At 54.2% G+C, this 18,219-nt stretch overlaps 1 protein-coding gene across 1 annotated transcript in view; it reads left to right on the top strand.

Annotated features, from left to right (window-relative positions):
* Positions 1 to 2,391: 2,391 nt before the first annotated feature.
* Positions 2,392 to 18,219, top strand: part of ELL (elongation factor for RNA polymerase II) — an 82,676-nt gene continuing 66,848 nt past the window's right edge. Inside the window, exon 1 of the mRNA XM_054462846.2 lies at positions 2,392 to 2,589. Within this exon, the coding sequence (XP_054318821.1) occupies positions 2,455 to 2,589 (135 nt within the window). The 5' untranslated portion in view covers positions 2,392 to 2,454. The remainder of the gene's footprint in view (positions 2,590 to 18,219) is intronic.

The following is an 18,219-nucleotide window of genomic DNA, read 5'->3' as shown; positions in this document are numbered from 1 at the left end:
TGGGATTACAGGCGTGAGCCACCAGGCCTGGCTTTTGTTTTGTTTTGTGTTTTGGAGACAGGGTCTTACTCTGTCACTCAGGCTGGAGTATAGTGGTGAGAATATAGTTCACTGCAGCCTCAACCTCCCATGGGCTCGAGACAGCCTCCCACCTCAGCCTCCAGAGTAGCTGGGACCACAGGGGTGCTCCACCATGCCCGGCTAATTGTTTTAAATTTTTTATAGAGAGGGGGCTTAGCCCTGTTACCCAGGCTGGTCTCAAGCCCTTGGGTGCAAGCGATCCTCCCGTCATGGCATCCCAAAGTGCTGGGATTTCAGGTGTGAGACACCTTGCTAGGTCCTGAGTACTGCTCTTATTGCTGTTTCCTGTTTCCGAAGTGAATCCACAGAGGCTCAGAAGCAGGAGGTGCCTTTCACAAGATCACAGAGCGAGCTGGTTGGCCCTCCAAGCCAGCTCCTCCCTTGGCCAGGCGCAGTGGCTCACGCCTGTAATACCAGCAATTTGGGAGCCCTAGGCAGGCGGATCACCTGAGGTTGGGAGTTAGAGACCTGATCAATATGGCGAAACCCCGTCTCTACTGAAAATACAAAAATTAGCTGGGCGTGGTGGTGGGCACCTGTAATTCCAGCTACTCAGGAGGCTGAGGCAGGAGAATCGCTTGAACCTGGGAGGCGGAGGTTGCAACGAGCTGAGATCGCGCCGTTGCACTCCAGCTTGGGCAACAAGAGCGAAACTCCGTCTCAAAGAAAAAGAAAAAAAAAATCTCGGAAATTAGATAGTGGTGACAGCTACACAGCATTGGGAATATATTTTATATGTAAAATGTGACTCAATGAAGTTGCTTTTTAGAAAATGGAAGGCTGGCCGGGCACAGTGGCTCATGCTTGTAATCCCAGCACTTTGGGAGGCCGAGGTGGGCGCATCACTTGAGGTCAGGAGTTCCAGACCAGCCTGGCTAACAGGGTGAAATCCCGTCTCTACTAAAAATACAAAAAATTAGCCGGGCGTTGTGATGGGCGCTTGTAGTCCCAGCTACTACTCGGGAGGCTGAGGCAGGAGAATCACTTGAATCCAGGAGGCGGTGGTTGCAGTGAGCCGAGATCACACCACTGCACTCCAGCCTGGGCAAGGAAATCGAAACTCCGTCTAAAAACAAACAAAAACTGGGGGAGGTGGCTCACGCCTGTAATCCTAGCACTTTGGGAGGGCGAGGCGCGCGGATCACCTGAGGTCAGGAGTTCAAGACCAGCCTGGCCAACATGGTGAAACCCCATCTCTACTAAAATACAAAAATTAGCTGGGCATGATGGCGGGCGCCAGTAATCCCAGGTACTCGAGAGGCTGAGACGGGAGAATCGCTTGAACTCGGGAGACCATGGTTGCATTGAGCCGAGATAGCGCCACTGTTCTCCAGTCTGGGCTGCTGAGCGAGACTCCGTCTCAAAAAAAAAAAAAAAAAAAAAAAAAGAAAAGAAAAGAAAAGAAAGAAAAGAAAAGAAAAGAAAAGAAAATGGAAGTCTGGGCTTGGTGGCTCACTCCTGTAATCCTAGCATTTCAGCAGGCCCAGACAAGGAGGATCAGTCTGAATTCAGGAGGTCGAGGGTGCAGTGAGCCATGATGGCGCCATTGCACTCCAGCCTGGGCAACACAGCAAGACCCCTCAAAAAAAAAATAAAAATAGGAAATTGAAGCTGGACTGCACCATCGCTCAGGGACTGTGGGGATGTAGGATTTTATCCTATTAAAAGTACTCATCTCATAAGAAAAAGTTTACCAGCTCCTCCTCCACTCACCGGTCCAGCACCTTCCCTGGGTGGAAGTCCCATCCACCCACCCTAAGGGATGCCCTATATGTCCAACCCAGCGTCCAAAGCGCGCGCGTCGTTTACATAGCCACGCCCACCCGTCCCGGCCCGAGGCGGGGCCTACCCACCCACGTGTTTCGCGCCGGCTCCGCCCCTCCACGCCCTCTCTGCGGCTTTTCACAGAAGCCAAAGACGGAAGACTGTAGAGATCTCATAAATAATGCATCACGTCAGCGGCTGTCGGGGCGGGGCTTTGACGCGCCTGGCTGGCTGAGTCAGGGTTATGTATAATACTATGGAGGCGGGGCCTGGAGGGGTGCGCGTGTTGAGGCGGAGTTCGTTCACGGAAGTGGCCACCCCTAGGGCCTGAAGAGGCGGGGCCATCAGTGCCTTATGAATATGCAACAACTTGGGGCGTTGACTGTGGGCCTTGTGGCGCCCGCATGGGGCGTGGCCAGGCGCGTCTCCTGAATAATGTAGTGCGCTGCCTGGCGGTGTGGCAGCGACTGTTGACTTGGCCAGACCCGGGGGGCGTGGCCATCCGCGTCTCATGAATAATGCAGCGCGTCAGCGGGCGGCGGGGCGGGGCGTGGCCGGCGCGGCGGCGCTGGAGCCGGGAAGGGGGCGCGGGGGAGAGATGGTCGCAAGATGGCGGCGCTGAAGGAGGCTAGGAGCTACGGGCTGTCGTGCGGCCGGGTTAGCGACGGCAGCAAGGTGTCGGTGTTCCACGTGAAGCTCACCGACAGTGCCCTGAGGGCCTTCGAGAGCTACCGCGCCAGACAGGTGAGTGGCATGGCGCCTGGCGCGCCAGTGGGGAACGTCGGGACGCGGGCCGGCCTCGCGCTCCCCTCACTGAGGCGTCCGGGCTCGGAGACGCTAGGTCTGCGGCGCTGCTCGCGGGTCCCTGGGCCGGCGGGGCGCGGAGTGGGCGCCAGTCCGGCCTGGAGCGCTGAGAACCGCGTTCCTTCTCAGCACTAGGAGGCAATACAGGCTGGTGGCCCGGGGCTGCTGGGGGGCCCAGACTCGCGCGCCGGGCCCGGGGGGCGTCGGTGTCGGCACCTGGCGGAGTCCGGGGCCTTTCTGGCCTGCCTGGCACCTGGGCAGGGTCCAGTTTACGCACCTGGCGGCGGGGCGAGGAGGCGGTGGGCCGCACGGTCCCGGCACCGTGATAGGGGGAAGCTGGGGGCTTTTCCATCTGGGGCCCGGGCAGCGCCGTTGGTGGGGGTGACTGTGTCTGTCCTCCTGGGAAGCAGCGATCGTCTGGGTGCCTGGCAGGGGGTGGTGAGCGGGGCACTTGTTCTGTCTGGGTGGGAGGCTTTGCAGCTGGGGGCTGGCTTTGACGCGTTCCGATGAAGCCACTCAGGTTGGGCCACTTTGATTCTTGGGACGGGGGAGTTTGGGCAGAAACTGACAGCTTGTCCCAGCTTTCTGCTCCCCTTACCCCCAGGTGACCCTCTCTCTCTGGAGAGAGGTTCCTTGGAGAGTAGAAGTGTTGGGGGCGGCTGTGATGTTTTCCTCAGGGCACATGTAGGGGGATCCCTGCCACCCGGGAGGAAGCTCTGGCTACCACATCTGGCCGCTGACTCTGGAACTTCTCAGAGGCCGATTTGGGCCCATCTGGGGGAAGTTTGAGGCGTTTCGGTTCTGCCACCTGGCTGGTGGTGGGGAGGGGAGGCTGCTGTGTATGTTCTCTTGGGCCTGCCTTTGGGGCGCATCTGGGGCCGTGGTCAGAAACCTGCCTTTTTCATTTCTGTTTGTGTCATGGCCCCCGCCCCCCCCGCCCCCGTCTGTGCTGGGTCAGAAGTTGCAGATGACCAGTGGTCAGGTCCCGAGGGGAAGTGGTTTAGGAACCTTGTAACTCCTTTTCTGGAAATTGGGGGCTTCATTGCCCTAAAGGGAGTGGGGGCGGGTCTAGTCTCAGGCTCAGAGAGCCCTGCTCCCTGTGTGTGTGTGTGTTTGTGTATACTGGTGATGGTGGGGGTGGGGGGGGGTGCCGCGGGCGGGTGAGGAGGGAGACTAACTAGGAAGGAATGTGGCTTTCTTCCTGCCCCGAACTTGTTCAACTCCATTAGCTAAGCCGAGAATTTCTTCCCTCTGTTTCGTTTCCACCACTCTCCCGGTGCCCACCCCTTCCGTGCTTCTTCCCATGTGTTTGGGCAATTTCCTCCCTGTCCCGGTGTCTCAGTTTTCCCCTTCATGGAATGAGGATTCCATTTTTTTTTGGAAGAGCAAGTTCGCACCTTGTCAAAAAGACTCCCCAAGATGAGGCTAAGGCGCCCCTGCAGGTGAGGAGGAGACGGTGGCAGCGACAGCAGCTGCTGGCCCGTGACCAGCCAGAGCCTCTCTTCCTGGTAGAATTCTGGCCCTGGGTCTTTTTCCCTGAGCGATTCTGACTTGTCCTGCAGGAAGGCAGGCTTTCCTAGAAACAGCTGGGGGGAGAGCTGGTGAGTCATATAACTACTATGGACTTGGTACCTGGTCACCACTGTCTTCTGTGCTTTGGGAACCAGGAGCCCCGCCTTCTCTCTGATGCTGCCCTCGCTTGCTTTTCAGTCCAGAAGGTCCGCCTATGTGTCCACCTCATGCTGTCACACTGCTATTTTTACTTTAGGGTATTGGTTACATCCCCTCTCTAAGCTGGATCTTCCTCATGTTAGGGTGAAGGTAACTGTGAACTGTTAAAACTCCTCTCGCTCGGAGCCCAGATGTGTAGGGCAGCATGTTGACCAGCCAGGAGGGGCTCCCTAGAAGAACTTTTCCAAGCTATCCAGAGCAACTTGGCTGGCTGGATTATATTTTGGGGTGATTCAAACTTGGATTTTTCTCAAAAAGCTGTCTGGTAATTTAAGTGGTTTGGCCACTTTCTTTCTTTTTTTTTTGAGATGGAGTTTCACTCTGCTGCCCAGGCTGGAGTGCAGTGGCGTGATCCCGGCTCACTGCAGCTTACGCCTCCCGGGTTCAAGCGATTCTCCTGCCTCAGCCTCCCGAGTAGCTGGGACTACGGGCACCTGCCACCACACTTGGCTAATTTTTGTATTTTTAGTAGAGACAGAGTTTTGCCATGTTGGCTAGGCTGGTCTTGAACTCCTGACCTCCAGTGATCCGCCCTTCTCAGCCTCTAAAAGTGCTGGGACTACAGGCTTGAGCCACTGCTCCCAGCCAACTCGGTTACTTTCGAATTTAATCTTGCCCATGGGGCAGGATAGTGGATGGACTTTTCTAAGGACAGGGCAGGTCCATGCTCTCTGTGGTTTTGGGTAGTGAGCTTGAGGAAGGCGGCTTGAAGAACTTGATTGTGTAACCAGAGAAGTGTACTGGTTATGGACAAAATCTCATGTGGACAACTCTATCAACCAGCAGCCAGAGTTTTCTGTTCCCCGATGCTGTGGTTATATAGTTTGCCAGTTGCAACTTGTGGAGAGGGCTTTTATTTTTAATTAATTAATTTTTTTTTTTTGAGACAGTCTTGCTCTTGCTTTTGAGTTGTCCAGGCTGGAGTGCAGTGGCGCGATCTCTGCTCACTGCAAGCTCCGCCTCCCAGGTTCACACCATTCTCCTTCCTCAGCCTCCCCAGCAGCTGGGACTACAGGCACACGCCGCCACCCCCAGCTAATTTTTTGTATTTTTCGTCGAGATAGGGTTTCACCGTGTTAGCCAGGATGGTTTCGATCTCCTGACCTTGTGATCTGCCCACCTCGGCCTCCCAAAGTGCTGGGATTACAGGCGTGAACCACCGTGTCCGGCCTATTTTTAGTTTTTAATTGCAAAGAGGCTTTTATAAGTTCAGGTGTGGCAGGGGCTAGAAGGGAACTTGCTGTGGAACTTTCTCTGTGGCTCCCAGGAGCAGGTAATCCTAGCTCTGGGAACAGCCCAGGTAGAAGCCCTCCTGTTTTCTCTCCCCAGAGGGCTCTGGTGTTGACCTGGTAGCCAGCTGGAGCAGCGTGGTGGAAGGTAAAGGCACAGCAATACACATAGCTGCTGGCCTTCTCATTCTACCTTGGACTTTGTGCAGTTTTTCTTTCCTTTTTTTTCTTTCCTTTTTTTTTTGGGGGACAGGGTCTTGCCCTGTCGCCCAAGCTGGATTGCACTGGCGTGATCTCAGCTCACTGCAACCTCCGCCTCCCGGGTTCAAGGGATTCTCCTGCCTCAGCCTACCAAGTAGCTGGGATTACAGGTACGCACCACCATGCCTGGCTGATTTTTGTATTTTTAGTAGAGACGGGCTTTTACCATGTGGTCAGGATGATCTCAGACTCCTGACCCCTCAAGTGATCCACCTGCCTCAGCCTCCCAAAGTGCTGGGAGGCCTGAGTCGCCACGCTGGGCCCTTTTTTTTTTTTTTTTTTTTTTAAAGAGACAGGGTTTTGCCCCATTGCCCAGGCTGGAGTGCAGTGGCGTGATCATAGCTCAGTGCAGCCTCGAACTACCAGCCTCCTGCTTCAGTCTCCTGAGTAGCTGGGGCCACAGGTGTGCACCACTGCACCTGGCTAAGTTTTAAATTTTTTTATAGAGACGGGGTCTCACCATGTTGCCAAGGCTGGTTTCAAACTCCGGGGCTCAAGTGATTTCCCTGTGTCAGCCTCCCAAAGTGCTGTAATTACAAGAGTGAGCCATTGTGCCTGGCCTAGTTTTTTGTTGTTATTGTTGTTGTTTTTTGAGACAGAGTTTCATTCTTGTTGCTAGGCTGGAGTGTAATGGTGTTATCTCGGCTCACTGCAACCTCAGCCTCCCAAGTAGCTGGGATTACAGGCATGTGCCACCATTCCCTGCAAATTTTGTATTTTTAGTGGAGACGGGGTTTTACCATGTTGGTCAGACTGGTCTTGAGCTCCTGACCTCAGGTGATCCTCCTGCCTTGGCCTTCCAAAGTGCTGGGATTACAGGAGTGAGCCATCGTGCCTGGCCTAGTTTTTCTCTTTCTTTTCTTTTCTTCTTCTTTTTTTTTTTTTTTTTTTTTGAGACAAGGTCTTACTCTGTCACCCAGGCTGGAGTACAGTGGTGTGATCATAGCTCACTGCGCCCTTGAACTCCTGGGCTTAAGTGATCTTCCCACCTCAGCTGCCCAGAGTGCCGGGACTACAGGCATGAGCCATTGTGCCTGGCCCAGTTTTTTTGTCTCTTTTTCTTTTAGTTAAAAAAATTTTTTTTGGTAGAGATGGGGTTTCCCCATTTTGCCTAAGCTGTTCTTGAACTCCTGGGCTTAAGGGATCCTCCTGTGTTGGCCTCCCAAAGTGCTGGGATTACAGGCATGAACTACGTGTCCGTTTTTCTTTGAATATAAAAACCTGCATGGAATGGCCGGGCGTGGTGGCTCACCCCTGTAATCCCAGCACTTTGGGAGGCTGAGGTGGGAGGATCCCTTGAGGTCAGGAGTTTGAGACCAGCCAGGACAATATGGTGAAAACCTGTCTCTACTAAAAATACAAAAAAATTAGCCAGGCGTGGTGGTGTGTGCCTGTAATCCCAGTTACTTGGGAGGCTGAGGCAGGAGAATCTGGGAGATGGACATTGCAGTGAACTGAGATCGCACCACTGCACTCCAGCCTGGGTGACAGAGGGAGACCCTGTGTCAAAAAACAAAACGAAACCTTCATGGGTTGTGAGGTGGCTGTTCTTGTGGATCTCCCAGTTTGCTCTGATGAGTGATTTCCTGGAGAGGGGAGAGTGGAAGCATGGACACACCCCCTCCTTCCAGGACAGTGTCACTCACCTGCGTGGAGAAGTAGCCTCTGGTCAGTCTGAGGAAGTGACCCTCCCAGGGGCACTTGGGTTGTAGTTCATCATTAGGGGTTTGCCTGGGCTCTGTTGCTGAGTGACCTCTTTTGGATCACAAGCTCCTTGGTGGAGAGGAGCACACCATTGTTCAGAAAAAATTGAGGGCCCAGGAAGTGCTTCATGAGGCCTGGGGATTAGAGCCTCTCTCCATTTGAATCTCAGCTCCACCTGCTTCCTGAGGCCATGGGTGAGTGCCTGACCCCTCCCATCTCCGAATCCTTCTCAGAACTGGGGTCAGCAGTACTTGACCTGCTCCCTCAAGTTCCAGATCCTTCTCTCAGGGCTGTGAGGATCCTGTTGCCTGACCCTTTTTGAGTTCCAGATTCTCTTCCTCTTGGGAGGAGAATAACCTGACCCCTCTTGTGCTCTGAGCCCTTAGTGAACGGACCCAGAGCTGGCTTCTGGGGGGGCTGGTCCCTGCCTGGAGGTTCGTACAGAGCCGGTGGGAGACTCCAGATCACTCATCTAACCCGGTATGATTGAGCCTCTGGTCAGTGCCCATGGCTCAGGGGCGGGATACCCACCAGTGATTGAGATGGGTCCCTCATGTCACGAGCTGACATTCTAGTGGCAGGAGACAGAGAATTCATGAACAGGAAGGATGGCACAGAAATTAGCAAGAGTAACTCACCGGCGGTCAACGTTAATGATGGTGAGGGGTACAGGTGGGGCAATCAGTGAGTGCTTCCAGCAGGTGACACAGAGCTGCAGTCTGCTGGGGGAAGGGTCCCAGGCATGGCCGGCGTGCTGTCCCAGGGAAGGGTGTGAAGGGAGTGGAGGTAGAGGGGTACTGGGCCTCAGGCCTGTAGCCAGTACTCGGCTCTTCTGGGTGGCCCTAGAGCTGTGCTGGGGGCTACTGTCTGCTGCTAAGTGGGTGGGCTGTGTGGATGTCACCCTTGGCACCGGTGGCAGGAGAAGCCTTACTTCAGCCTGTGATCCATTCCCACAGCAGGGCCCCAGAGGCCCGACTTATCTTCCCTTCCCGGTGGGCACCCCCCCTTGGTTCTGAGCAGGGCAGCTTCTTGCCAGCCCTGCCTGCTTTTCAGAGATGGCCTTCTTTAGAGACCTAGTGCTAGTGCTGCCCCTCTTGGCCCTGGGCTAGACCCCCATCCCTTCCCATGGGTGCACGTCATCTTGACCACTTGACGGGAGAGCAAGTTTATGGTCCCCCTTCACGACAGGGACAGATGAGGCTCTGATAGGCGGCATCACCTGTGCAAGGGCACTCGGCTGTCCTCGCTGGCCCATACTGCCTCTTGAGTGCCCAAGCCAAGCTCTCGTTTGAGGTTGCAGGGGGCTTGAGCTGAAGGGGACACAGCTCTGAAGGGGAGTCATGCTGGGGTCCTGAGCCCCACTTAAATGCAACGTTCCGCGTCCCCAAGAGGCCCGAACCTTGGTGACGTGAGTGACTGAGCAGATTCCTCCGGTTGCTGGCTATGCTGGACCCCCTCCCCCAAGAAAGTGGAAAGGTGATGGGCACCTACACCTGTGAAGGGTGCCCCACCCCGCCAGGGCTGGCTGTGCCACCTACAGTACTGCATTTCATCCCATCTTCCCCGTGGTGGGAGCAGTTCCCATTTCTTAGGTGAGAATATGGGTGGAGACTCGGGAGGAGGCTGAATCACCAGGCAGGATCTCCCAGCTGGGAAGTAGCTGAGAACCCAGAATCCGAGGGTCATGGCCTGGGCTCTGCCACCTCTGAAGAACTGTGGCCGCTGGATGGGCTGGGGTGGAGCAGGTGGGCTGCCAGGAGGCATCAGGAGTGGCCCACTGGTGCACCAGGGTATGGTTTGCCTGTGTGTTTCAAGGTGAGCATTTGGTGGTTCTGGGTGTTCTCTCAGAAGGTGCTAGAAGAGGACAAGCCAGCTTGAGTCTGTGGGCCCAAGCTGGCAGTCTCTGCAGGAGGCAGGCAAGAGTGTGTGTGAGGGACTGAGCTCTGCACTCGGCACTGTGACCCTTGACTGTGCTTCCAGCTGGTTGCCGTGGCTGTGATTGTGTGTAAACATCAGGCAGCGCTCACTCGGAAACCCACCCCTCTGTTGACTCACGGCCAAGGCCAGAGTTCATCACCTTTGAAGCAGTTTTGACATCACACCCGGATTGTGACATCCCGCCCGGGAGACCTTGAGGGAGGAACCCGCCAGCCTGACAAACAAGATTGCCTCTCTGCTCCATGTAGCCCTGGGCTCCAAGCAGCTGCCCAGGGAAGAGACCCTAGTTTTCAGAGGTCTGCTTCTCAGGGGGCATCAGCCTTGTTTAAGGCACCTGGCAGGGCACAGACTTGTGATTGATACTGCACATTTTGGGGTTGGCCTCTTCTGTGTCCTTTGTTTTAGGGTCTTGCTCCCCGTTGTGCTTTCTGCCTTGATGAATTCAGTTGTCACACTTTCTCCTTGGTCTCTGAATCTCATGGACAGGGTTGTCTTCAATCTCACCTGTGTAGTCAGCCACAGAGTCCAAAGGGACATGTAGAACAATGCATCCAAATGGCCTGTGACCTGCAGGTGCAGTGAATGACAGAGATGGCCATGACATGTGGTTATTTTGTCACTTTTTTTTTTTTTTTTGAGATGGAGTCTCGCTCTGTTGCCCAGGCTGGAGTGTAGTGGTACGATCTCAGCTCACTGCAAACTCTGCCTCCCAGGTTCACGCCATTCTCCTGCCTCAGCCTTCTGAGTAGCTGGGACTACAGGCGCCCGCCACCACACCCAGCTAATTTTCTTGTATTTTTAGTAGAGACGGGGTTTCACCGTGTTAGCCAGGATGGTCTCGATCTCCTGACCTCGTGATCTGCCTGCCTTGGCCTCCCAAAGTGCTGGGATTACAGGCGTGAGCCACCGCGCCCAGCCTGTCACTTTGCTTTTTATTTATTTTTTAAATTTTATTTTTATTTTTATTTTATTTTATTTTATTTTTTGAGACGGAGTTTCACTCTTGTTGCCCAGGCTGGAGTGCAATGGCGCGATCTTGGCTCACTGCAACCTCCGCCTCCCAGGTTTAAGCGATTCTCCTGCTTCAGCCTCCCGAGTAGCTGGGATTACAGGCATGCACCAACACGCCTGGCTAATTGTTTTGTATTTTTAGTAGAGACGGGCTTTCTCTATGTGGTCAGGCTGGTCTCGAACTCCTGACCTCAGGTGATCCGCCCATCTTGGCCTCCCAAAGTGCTGGGATTACAGGTGCGAGCCACCGCGCCTGGCTGTCACTTTGCTTTTTAATGAAAAAAGCTGGTGTCCAAATAAACCATCCGCAGGGAGACTGTTCCCCCAGACAAAAGCGTCCTAGAGACCTCCCGCCTCCATCTGACCTGGCAGTGGGCCCCAGAGTCTGATGCTAATTATATCCTCCAGGGCTGGACCCTCCTGATCAAGTGGAGACACGGCTCCTGACTGAGGCAGCCAGGCCAGCAGACGTGTTTGTAAAGGGATAAGGCTTCGAGTTCTGGTCAAGTTTGTGGAATCACTGAATTCCTGTTTTTCTTGTGTGTGTTTTTTTTTGTTGTTTTTGAGATGGAGTCTCGCTCTGTCGCCCAGTCTGGAGTGCAGTGGCGTGATGTCGGCTCACTGTAACCTCTGCCTCCCGGGTTCATGCCATTCTCCTGCCTCAGCCTCTTGCGTAGCTGGGACTACAGGAGCCCGCCACCACGCCCGGCTAATTTTTTGTGTTTTTAGTAGAGACAGGGTTTCACCGTGTTAGCCAGGATGGTCTCCATCTCCTGACCTTGTGATCCACCTGCCTCAGCCTCCCAAAGTGCTGGGATTACAGGTGTGAGCCACCGGGCCCAGACTGAACTCCTGTTTTAAAAGCATCCTGTGAAGTTTTTTTTTTCCTTTTTACTATATAAGCAGTATAACTCAGGGTAGAAAGCCTGCAATGTACCTAAAATTAGCAAGTCTGTTCTCATTGCCCCAGGCAATCTCTGTTGACACCTTTGCACCCTCCTCTGTCTCGCCTGGGTGTACCATGTTATCATAGTGGCACAATCATATGGTTTTGTGTCTCTTCTTCCCTGAACACTTTATGTTTTAATGCTGCACCTTCTGTGCATCCTGGAGTCTGACAGGTCAGTATTCTTCGAGCATTTTTGTGTTCTTGGCACTGTGCTTGGTTCTGGGGATGTCCGGATGCTGCAGGCCTTGTGTGTGTACAGGTCAGTCCACTGTCCTGTAGTGAGGCTACACAGAGCGATGAGGTGAGGTGAGGGAGGTACCCAGCACAGGCCACGGCCTGGCATGCCCATGTTTCTGTGAGTGGAGCCTGGAGCATGAGGCTGCGATTTTGAGGCCAGGGAAGGCAGCTCAGCCCCCCTTGGCTTGCTCCTCTTTGGATAAATTGAGCTGCTGGTGATGGAGGGCTGTGGTCAGTCCTTCTCACCGTTCTTCAGATGGGGAGACTGCAAGTATATGCCCCAGTCTTAACACCCCCGTCCTTCCCCCAGGCCCATCGGGGGCCTCAGCTCTTCATGAGATGCTGTTGTTGTGCCCCGTGTCCTTTTTATACGTTGGTGAAAATATTTTCACAAGGAGGCGTCTCTCTTGAAGGATGCTGAGAACTGCATATTGGGGATCAGGTACATTGGTGGCGCTGCTCCCACTGACAATTTGGGGCTCCAGGCTGCTGGCACCCTCCCTGAGCCTCAACTTCCCAATTCAGGTGAAGGTGATGTCCTGGAGGTGAGACAGGCTTGTTCTCCCTGGCTGTGCACAAGGTGTCAGCTGCTCTCCTCGTTGACCCAAAAATGATCCCAGAAAGCAAAGCCTCCAAAATTTAAAATAGCTTCTCCTGTAGCTCTGCTGTTAGGGTTTTATTGTTTTTTTTTTTTCTGAAATAAAGAACTGGCTTCCTAGTTTTGGCTCATTGCAACCTCTGCCTTCCAGGCTCAAGCAATCCTCCCACCTCAGCCTCCTAAATAGCTGGGACTACAGACACCCATCATCACGCCTGGTTGCTTTTTGTATGTTTTTGTAGAGATGGGATTTCACCATTTTGCCCAGGCTGGTCTCGAACTCCTGAGCTCAAGCGATCTGCCCGCCTTGGCCTCCCAAAATGCTGGGATTACAGGCGTGAGCCACCGCGCCTGGCCTGTTTCTTTATTTTTATTTCTTTATTTTTGAGACAGAGCCTTCTGCTCTGTTGCCCAGACTGGAGTGCAATCACGTGATCACAGCTCACTGCAGCCTCAATATCCTGGGCTCAAGCAATCCTCCTACCTCAGCCTCCCCAGTAGTTGGGACTACAGGCATATGCTATCACACTCAACTAATTTTTTTTTCTTTTTTTTTTTTTGAGATGGAGTCTTACTCTGTCGCCTAGACTGGAGTGCAGTGGCATGATCTTGGCTCACTGCAACCTCTGCCCCCTGGGTTCAAGCGATTCCTCTGCCTCAGCCCCCCCCAGTAGCTGGGATTACAGGCATCTGCCACAGTGCCTGGCTAATTTTTGTATTTTTAGTAGAGACGGGGTTTCACCATCTTGGCCAGGCTGGTCTTGAACTCCTGACCTCATGATCTGTCCACCTCGGCCTCCCAAAGTGCTGGGATTACAGGCGTGAGCCACTGTGCCCGGCCCATTTTTTTTTTTTTAATTTGTAGAGACAGGGTCTCACTATGTTGCCCAGGCTGGTCTCGAACTCCTGGGCTCAAGCAGTCCTCCAGCCTCAGCCTCCCGAAGTGCTGGGATTACAAGCTTGAGCCACTGTGCCTGGCCAGCTTCCTGGTTTCTTTAGCAATTTTCCCACTGGAAAGCCCACAGCACTGTCAGAGGGAGCTGGGCCCCCCTGTACTTCCACCTTCTCCATCAGGCCACCTCCAGTGGTGTGGTGGGTGGTGGGCAGTGGGCAGGGAACCAGACTGATGTCCTGTGGTGTGGATGGACCACATCGTGCTCATCCATTCCTCTGTCCTGGGCATTTGGGTTGCTTCCACCTCTTGACTGTAGTGAACCATGCTACTGTGAACAGGGCATGTAAGTATCTGTTCAGACCCCTGCTTTCGGTTCTTTTGGATACATACCCAGAAGTGGACCTGTTGGATCGCCCAGGCTGGAGTGCAGTGACGTGATCTTGACTCACTGCAATCTGTGCCTCCCAGGTTCAAGCAATTCTCCTGCCTCAGCCTCCCAAGTAGCTGGGATTACAGGCGCCCAGCACCACGCCCCGCTAATTTTTTTTTTTTTTTTTTTTTTTTTGAGACAGAGTCTCGCTCTGTCACCCAGGCTGAAGTGCAGTGGTGCTATCTCGGCTCACTGCAAGCTCTGCCTCCCGGGTTCATGCCATTCTCCTACCTCAGCCTCCCGAGTAGCTGGGACTACAGGCGCCTGCCACCACGCCTGGCTAATTTTTTGTATTTTTAGTAGAGATGGGGTTTCACCATGTTAACCAGGATGGTCTCGATCTCCTGACCTTGTGATCTGCCCGCCTCAGCCTCCCAAAGTGCTGGGATTATAGGCATGAGCCACTGCACCCGGCCCATGCGCAGCTAATTTTTATATTTTTAGTAGAGACGGGGTTTCACCACGTTGGCCATGCTGGTCTTGAACTCCTGACCTCAGGTTATCTATCCGCCTTGGCCTCCCAAAGTGCTGGGATTAGAGGCATGAGACACTGCTCCTGGCCTCATGTGGTCATTCTGTGTTTAATTTTTTGAGGATTTGCCAGATTGTTTTCCACAGCGGCTGCAGCATTTTACATTCCCACCAACAGTGCACAAGGGTTGTGGTTTCGCCACGTCCTTGCCCCCACTGGTTATTTTTTGATGGTAGCCATCTTAATGGGTGTAGGGTGGTCTTGGAGCCATTTAAATGCCCTCATGTGTGTGACTGTCCTGTGAGAGCTAGGGCCTGCAGGGCCTTTGATGCCCCTGGATGGACCCAGGAGTCACCTGGTCACAGGTGACAGAGGAAGGTCTCGAGCAGGATCACCTGGGCTCAGGTGAGAGAAAGGGACAGGGAGAGCCCGGCGTGGCTCTGCAGTGGGGGAAGCTGGGGCTGAGTGGAGATGACAGCGGCTGCGTGCCCTGCTTCTGCATAGCCAGTGTGCGGTTGCCTGGCATGCGTTGGGATGCAGGTTTCTCTTTTTGTTTTGAGACCGAGTCTCACTCTGTCACCCAGGCTGGAGTGCAGTGGTGCGATTCTTGGCTCACTGCAACCTCCGCCTCCCAGGTTCAAGCGATTCTCGTGCCTCAGCCTCGAAAGTAGCTGGGATTACAGGCTTGCGCCACAATGCCCAGCTAAGTTTTTTGTGTTTTTAGTAGAGACGGGGTTTCACCATGCTGGCCAGGCTGGCCTCGAACTCCTGGCCTCAAGTGATCCACCCACCTTGGCCTCCCAAAGTGCTGGGATTACGGGCGTGAGCCATCGTGCCCAGCTGGGACATGGGTTTCTGTAAGCAGTGAGGGTTAGGAAGGGCCTTGGGTGAGGTTGGCCAGGGTGGTTGAGCCTCTCAGTGGCAGGACTTCTGAGCCCTGCAGGTACTGAGGCATCAGGGCCCTTCTTGGGCAAAGAGCTCAGATGGGTGCAGAATCTCTATTTTTAGCACTTTTTGGATTAAGCTGTTGTGGAAAATGAGCTCTCTTCCAGGTGAGAAGTGGCCTAGAGGTCCTGCAGGTCAGGGACAGTCCACTGGGGGGCACTGGCTGGGCAGGGGTCCAGCTGCTGCCCTTGGCCTAGCCCTGAGGCATTTGCTGAAGGTGGATGGGAGGGAAGAGGAGGAGCAGAGTTTTCTTAGGATCCTGTGGGCAGGTGGAATCCACCTACTTCCAGGAGGAGCCCCAGGCCTCCAGTTGGGGAGGGGAGTGTGTGTGTGTGTGTGTGTGTGTGTGTGTGTGTGTGTGTGTGTGTGTGTGTGTGTGTGTGTGTGTGTGTGTGTGTGTGTGTGTGTGTGTGTGTGTGCGCGCGCATTGGCCTGTGTCTCCATTTGGGGAGGGGAGTGTGTGTGTGTGTGTGTGTGTGTGTGTGTGTGTGTGTGTGTGTGTGTGTGTGTGTGTGTGTGTGTGTGTGCGCGCGCATTGGCCTGTGTCTCCATCTGTGTTCACCCTGGAGACCTTAGGTTGGGCCCCTCTATCCAGGGTAGGCTGATTGGTGGGGACCTGTGGGCCAAGGGGCCGGGTTGGGACAGCCACCCCATCACATTGCCCTTCTTTCGGAAGGGTGACTCCCCACCAGGAACCCAAAGGGCTTGGGGTGGCCTTGTCTCCTCCCACAGGCCTGAGGAGGGTAAGCTGGGTTGGGAAGTTCCTTTTTCCTTTCCGAAAACAGTGACTTTCCGGGGTACATTCAGCTTCCTGCTATGGATCTTGTAGCCCCCTACACCTGGAGGGAGTGACCTTAGGGTCTCAGTGTGGCACTGTGATAAGGATGCCTGCTTAATTGCATCAGGGCGCCTGATTCACAGGAACTCCAACCTGGCTGCTGTGGGGAAGGGCCCTGGTGGGTGCCTCCTGCTCAGGGCTTCTCTGAAATATTATTCCTGAGATCTTGAGGGGAACCTGGGCTGCGTCCACCTCATGTTTGCTCCATTTCCCCATGGAATTAGTGGTAGAGGTGACTCACAGGGTCTCTTTTTGTGTCCTCAAGGAAACTGAGGCCTATAGGCTCTGTCCAGGGTCACTGCCATAGTTGCCTATCCCCACAACAAGGCTTGCTGCCTTGTTAGGACACGGACAGAGTGGGCTGTGGTGTGATCTTTTTCAGCAGCAACCCTAGAGACTACAGCATGTTGGTAAACTGTGGCCAAAGGGCCAGGTCTGGCCTGCCACCTGTCTTTGTAAATAAAGTTTTATAGGGACACAGCTGCCCACTTGCTTACCTGTAATTTATAGCTGCTCTTGCCCTGTGACGGCAGCCAAGGCTGCAACTGTCTAGCTCACAAAGCCTGAAATACCAACTCATTGGCCCTTCATAAAAGAAGCTTGCTGGCCGCTGGTCTAGGGTGTCCAGCTGGGTGTGTGGCAGGAAGACTTGGTGTGTTAGTGGAACCACTGTCCTGGGGCCAGGCTCAGGCGTTGGGCTCCCAGGCCCCTGTGCAGCCAAGCAGCCCTGTGAAGCCTTGCTCTTGGCCAGGGCCAGTTGAGACTTTGGAGGGTCCTTTTGTTCTGGCCCCTTTATTTCACTAATGGGACATCTAGAAGATAATGGCTAACTTGAGGTCACACAGTGCAGACGATGTCAAACCTTGAACCTGAGAGCATCCACTCTGGGACAGGCTACCCTCCTGGCTGCTGACTCCTGTATTGTATTTTATTTTATTATATTATTTTTGTTTTTATTTTTTAGAGAGAGGGTCTTGCTATGCTGCCCAGGCTGGAGTGGTGTGGTGTGATCCTAGCTCACTGCAGTCTCTAACTCCTGGCCTCAAGTGATCCTCCCGCCTTGGCCTCCCAAAGTGCTATAGGCGTGAGCCACCACACTCAGCTGTGACTCCTATTTTGATCTCATGCAAACTCAAAATGTTTCTCAGCCCGCATGGGAGTCCCTGGGTTTTCCGGGAGTTTTTCTCAGGGACTGCGTCAATCCTGACATAGCTTCTAGTGGGAACCGGCCTCTTTATTTGTGACCTGTATGTGACCTTTGAAAACAAAACACAGTCATGCGCAGCCTGGATGGGAAGGGCTGGCTTGTGTGTCCCTTGTGGAGTTGGGAGCAGCTGCCACATGGAGGCAGCCCCAGCCTGCTGCATCCTCATCTCTGGGGATGGAGCCGGGGGTCAGGCGTCTGCCTCCAAATGGGTAGTGGGGCCCACAGAACCTGTGTCTGATTCTAGTTGGGCTCTGAATGCAGTCTCTGAGCCTCAGCTGCGTGGTTGTGCAGCGGGGCACAACCTACACAGTGCAATCTCCTACACAGAGGGATTGCACCCAGTGAGGGTTCGGCTGCCTCCGGGAGTGTTTCTCCAGTAGGAAGCAGGAGGGATGAAGCCCCTGCCCTCGCATGGTCTGCTTCTTCGCAGCGGGGAGGTACACCGTAAACCAGGAACAGCCAGATCATGGTGGCTTCAGACTGGCTCGGTATGCAGTGGTGGTGGACATGGGCAGGCAGGCATCTCCCTCCACAGGAGCAAGCTCACCTTGGGCTGGGGAGACCTAGGAGACCCTTCCAGAACTTTCTTAGCTCGGGGCAAGTGCCGTGTGCAGATTAGATTCTTTGTTAGATACCAGTGGCCTGAAAGACTCAGAGGAGGACTTCCTAGGCAGTTCTCTGCCAAGGGGCTGTGGGTCTGTGGCCAGGCTCTGGCAGCAGACTTGGCCTGTTTTCACTCTTCTTATCCCGGGGATGTTATCTCTCCCTTTTCAGAGTTGGGTGTGACCCTTGAACTGCCACAGGCCAGGCACAGACCGTGCAGGGAGGTGTCTGAGGGCAGGGAGCGGGTGCAGCTAGAAGAGCGTGTTCCTTCCTCTCCTGGTGGCACTATTTTTGGAGTTGGATGCTCACAGATGCCTGCTTGTTCCAGTGAAATGTGCTCAGCTCACACTGAATTTGGCAAGTGGGAGGGGACAGCCAGTGCTGGCAGCCTGTGTCCAGCTCATCTCCAGGCTGCCCTGGCTCTCTTACCTGTGCACAGGCTCCCACTGGTTGAGGGCCATGTGCCTGGAGCCACATGACCCCATGATGTAGGAATCGCTTCCATCTTGTAGGCCAGCTCCT

Source organism: Pongo pygmaeus, chromosome 20 (assembly GCF_028885625.2).
Source record: "Pongo pygmaeus isolate AG05252 chromosome 20, NHGRI_mPonPyg2-v2.0_pri, whole genome shotgun sequence".
Lineage (NCBI taxonomy): Eukaryota > Metazoa > Chordata > Mammalia > Primates > Hominidae > Pongo > Pongo pygmaeus.
Note: the sequence above shows the minus strand (reverse complement) of the source record. Positions and strands in the feature narration are given on the sequence as shown.